General features: G+C 33.9%; 1 protein-coding gene across 1 annotated transcript; it reads left to right on the top strand.

Annotated features, from left to right (window-relative positions):
• Positions 1-18: 18 nt before the first annotated feature.
• Positions 19-5,058, top strand: LOC100804038 (ubiquitin receptor RAD23b). The gene is made up of 12 exons (XM_003543665.4): positions 19-199; positions 300-461; positions 1,460-1,498; positions 1,594-1,655; positions 1,735-1,779; positions 2,799-2,976; positions 3,067-3,201; positions 3,307-3,369; positions 3,898-3,945; positions 4,036-4,145; positions 4,432-4,510; positions 4,615-5,058. The coding sequence occupies exons 1-12, from the start codon at positions 134-136 to the stop codon at positions 4,729-4,731; spliced, it is 1,104 nt and encodes a 367-aa protein (XP_003543713.1). The 5' UTR covers positions 19-133; the 3' UTR covers positions 4,732-5,058.

The raw sequence follows: 5,058 nt of genomic DNA, 5'->3' as shown, positions 1-5,058 counted from the left end.
TAAAAAAAAAAATTTGAAGGATTGAAAGCGCACGAAATTTCCCTTCAGTCATACTCATGTGTGTACATGGTAATTTAGGGTTTGGTTTGAAACATTTAGGCTAGGCGGGGCGTGGCGGAGCTGAATCGGAGGCATGAAGCTCACCGTGAAGACTCTGAAAGGCAGCCATTTCGAAATCAGGGTTCAGCCCTCAGACACTGTCAGTCATATGATCTCATTCCCAACCCAATTCTGCTTTTTAATTTCATTCTTCCAAATCCTATGCATTTCTTAATTGTGATGTTTTATCTTCACCTCAGATTATGGCAGTCAAGAAGAATATCGAAGATGTACAAGGCAAAGACAATTACCCATGTGGACAGCAATTGCTCATTCACAATGGTAAGGTTTTGAAAGATGAAACTACTTTATCCGACAATAAGGTCTCTGAGGATGGTTTTCTTGTTGTCATGCTTAGTAAGGTACCTTTACTTTCTTCCTTCACCTTAACTTTTTTTTTTTTTTTTTTTATCTTATACAAACCATCAAACCATTACAATTCCTATTTCCTCACCCTGCATTGTGCAATTTCTCTCCTTTTTTCAATTGTTATCGTCACTACTACCACCACCACCGATGGATCAAAATGGGCTTATCACCACGGGCTAGTTCAATTCAAATGTTATATTAATGCAATGAGTATATTATTATATCCATACTATTTAATAATTAATATATTAAATAAATTTTTAATAAGAGATTTATAATTCTTGAAACTTTAGATATTATTATATCTAGATAGTAGAACTGAAATCCTCCCATTCTCACAATCTCACCTTATTTTCTTGTTATTTTCTTTATTATTTCTCAGTCACACACACATATTGGCGTTGGTGTGTTTTTTTTTTTAATTAAAAAAATATTAATAAGATTATTCTTGAAAGCATTTATTAAAGAAATAAAAATTAAAATAATATATATTATATTTAAAATATATATTTATAAAATTATATCCATCACTATAATATTTTTTACCAAATAAATGACTATTAAATTGCTTTTTAACAATCTAATAATTATTATATTAATTTTTCGAAAAAATTGTCACCATAATGATGAATACGATGATATTTTAAGTTTTTAAAGAAGTAATTTGATATAAATTTAATTTTGAGAAACTATTTTGCTGATAAAACTTTTAAAAGACTAATATAATGAAATTTTAAACAAAACTAGCTTAGGTTTTTGGCCTTTCTAGATTGTAATGGAAATTACGTGTGTTGTGGCATTCTTATTGACAATGTGAGAAAGCATTATCTAGTCATATATTTTGAGTATGCCATCTGTTATATTTGATAAACTCAATTCTATTTTCATTTTTGTCCTTTCAATAGTTACTTTTTGTTATGTTTCTGCATGTTTTGTTTGTGATTCCTTTTAAATTCTGTAAGCATAACATGCCATTTTTCTTCATTTGCAGGGTAAAACCTTGGGATCTGCTGGCATTTCATCAACTCAGGCATGTTGCTTGCTCATTGTATTCTTTCTTTTTGGCATCTGAGTTTTATTTCTTTTTCCTTTGAATGAGCTAGTGATTGGGAATGTGTGTGACAGTTTGCTAGCAACCCACCTACAACTGTATCAACACCAAATTCCACGCCTCTAGTTCAACCTCAGTGAGTTTATTTGAAATAGCTTTTTATGTGGTTGTTTTTATATCAGCTGAAATTTTTGCCTAACTTATTGGTCCTGCAGATCTGCAAACAACAATGCATCTGCCACAGATGTCACAACTACAAAGTATGACTTTTATCTCTAAATATCTCTGAATATACTATTAATAAATTCTAATGAAGTTTCTATTCTTTATGCCATGATATACCGCCTTTTAAGTAGTTTCTGTCTAATGAAGGCTGATAATTAGGCATCCTTTTAATTTATTTATTTATAGTAATACATTCAAGAGGTGAAATGCATTTTTTGTAATTTCAATTTGGCCTGATACTGATTAGGTCAACCTGATTACTTTTGGCACTATTCTAATTAATTTTTGCCTGATGCCAAATTGGATCAGATCTAATTAATTTTTTTCCCCCACTGCCTAGAAGAGCAGGTCAATTTGACCTGATGCTAAATTGGGATGAAATCAAAATGGGGGCTAGCCTGATAACTTATAGGGTGTCCTGATCTAATTAGTTAATGTTTCCTTGGTGGCCATGAAGGGTGGACCAATGTGGTCAAATTCTAACTTGGACCTGCACAATTCCTTTTGGTTTGGCCCAATCTAATAAATCTGTTTTTACCTGCACACAAATTACAGTCCTGAGAAGGGACAGGCTTATGTCCAGATTTTGTTCAGCCTGTTGCATTCAGATGTCATTTCACCTAATCTTCAATTTGTTCAATCTTCAGATTCCTAAGATGCTTTCACTTTGGAGTACAGCACTACATCCACATACAAACTGATGAAAATACGCTCAAATTCCAAAAATTCAGTTAAACTATAAAAGACAGATAAAATATGCATTCCACAGGCAACTTGAACAACCCTTATACCATTATGGGTAGCCCAAACTTAGGCTCAACAAATTCTAATCTACAATGGCAAATTAAGTAGTATTACAACCAAGGGGTAAACCATACCAGACCCAAATAACTAAATCTAAATTCCTATTTACACACTCTAGCCTGGTAATTATATTTGTGATAAATTGATATAATATCACCCTTTTGTTGCTATTAACAAATTGAGTTGTTTGCCATTTTCCTGTTTCCTGTAATCAAGCCTTCTTATAAACATTTCGGTATCATTTTTGCAGTGTGACTACAAATACTTATGGTCAGGCGGCTTCAAATTTAGTTGCTGGTAGTAATCTGGAGCAGACTATTCAGCAACTTATGGACATGGGTGGCGGCAGTTGGGACAGAGATACAGTTACTTGTGCTCTTCGAGCAGCTTACAATAACCCAGAGCGTGCTGTAGATTACTTGTATTCTGTATGCCTGAAGTGCTCATTGTTGAATCTAACTGCTTAGATTTTCTGCTGTATCTTTTGCAATTTAGCAATTATTTCTTTTTGTTTGCAGGGAATTCCTGTAGCAGCAGAAATTGCTGTGCCAGCTGCTTCTTACCCAATCAGTCAGACAACAGAAACAGGTGGGGCCTCTGTCGGAGCTGTTCCTGGGGTCCCTAATTCATCTCCCTTGAATATGTTTCCACAGGTAAAACTTATAATTTAAATGGATCGTCAGAAGTCTTTGTACCTTGTCATTTACAACTTTTTGCTGTTAGTTTTTGAGCTTTATTTTAAGTTGAAACTCTTTCAGGAAACAATTTCTGGTGCTGGAGCTGAAATTGGATCGCTTGACTTTCTTAGAAACAATCCCCAGGTGGGTTTTTGTTCCATAAATTGCTATGCTCTCAATGCTAGAAAACATTTATGTTCTGCATATCCTTGTTGCAGGAAACAGTTTTAGTATCTTGCACTTTTTATATTAATAAAACCTGAGATGTGTGGATTGTATCTGCCATTGAATTTTCTGGGTCATTGGCGACTTGTTTACACTATGAATAACATTAGTCAAGTGAAGACTGAAATATAAATTTGGACCATCAGGTGAGCTTATCCCCCATCCCCCCAATTGGTAATATCATAATATGTTGAAAAGAAAATATAAAGTAGAAAGACTTTCTGAAAGTAAACAATAATATTTGTTGTTGGTGCATTCTCGTCTGTTACAATTACTTTATGGTTTATATGATTGGATTGGAGCTATTTGGAAATTTATGATGAATTTGCATATGCCTAGTAAATATACTGCAGGGTTAGCACGTAGAACAATTGACAATTTAGTACTGCAATTGATTTGTTATTCCTGATTTGCATAACCCTAAACTGTTTTTGTCTGCATTTTTAGTTTCAAGCATTACGCTCAATGGTGCAATCCAATCCGCAAATTCTGCAGGTATCTAATTGGCTATTTTCTTGATCACCCAATACCCAACATATGGCCAGTTGGTCACTTGTCAATGTCTTATGAACATTTGTATTGCAGCCTGTACTTCAGGAACTTGGAAAGCAGAATCCTAGTCTCTTAACACTAATTCAAGAGCATCATGCTGAATTTCTCCAGTTGATTAACGAACCTGTTGAGGGTTCTGAAGGGTGAGTGTACTGCTTGCCATATATGTTATATGCTAGATAATTTTATTTTATCATTGTGTTTTACTAGCATTAATCCTTTAATCTGTTTCATCGTTTGCTATTTCAATTGGTTTTTAGTCTTTGGCCATGTTTGTAACATGAAAATAACCTTTTGACTAGTCAGCTTGATACCCTATCCAGGAATTCTTTATTACACGACATGGAATTAGTAGTTTGTTATCTTCACTAAATAATGTATTCTCAGAGAAATTTTTTATTTAGAAATGTAACCTTTTTCTTTTATTAGTGATATATTTGATCAACCTGAGCAAGATATGCCTCATGCCATCAATGTGACGCCAGCAGAGCAGGAGGCAATTGGAAGGGTATGTCTCTTATATTTTTAAGTCTGATATTTTTGCTCATTTCATTTCCACTGACTTATCCATTAGCTTCATATGTGCTGATTGATTTTACTTATGATACATAGCTTGAGGCTATGGGATTTGATAGAGCCTCAGTCATCGAGGCATTTTTGGCATGTGACCATGACGAGCAATTGGCAGCCAACTACTTACTGGAAAATGCTGGAGATTTTGAGGGTTAAATCACTAACCTACATTGATTTGTAGTTTTGTTTGAGGCTTTATTTATTTATTTATTTTTGTTGGGGGGAGCATTTTTTTGTACTTAATGTGTCTTGGCAAATTTACGTGGATAGAGTTTTGGATTTGGTTTGACGTATTAACCGAGACAATGGACAAAAGTTACTCTTGATATTAGAATGGTTTAGTTTACACAACAGTGTTTCTGGTTATCTTCCCAGATGAAATAGCGAAGCTCTAATTGTAAGTTGATCTATTGGTAGTTGGTACTATCGTTTCATTTTAATTAGCACCAATGCTAGATTTCTGCATTGCAGCAGATTCTGATA

Source organism: Glycine max, chromosome 13, assembly GCF_000004515.6.
Source record: "Glycine max cultivar Williams 82 chromosome 13, Glycine_max_v4.0, whole genome shotgun sequence".
Taxonomy (NCBI): Eukaryota; Viridiplantae; Streptophyta; class Magnoliopsida; order Fabales; family Fabaceae; genus Glycine; species Glycine max.
Note: the sequence above shows the minus strand (reverse complement) of the source record. Positions and strands in the feature narration are given on the sequence as shown.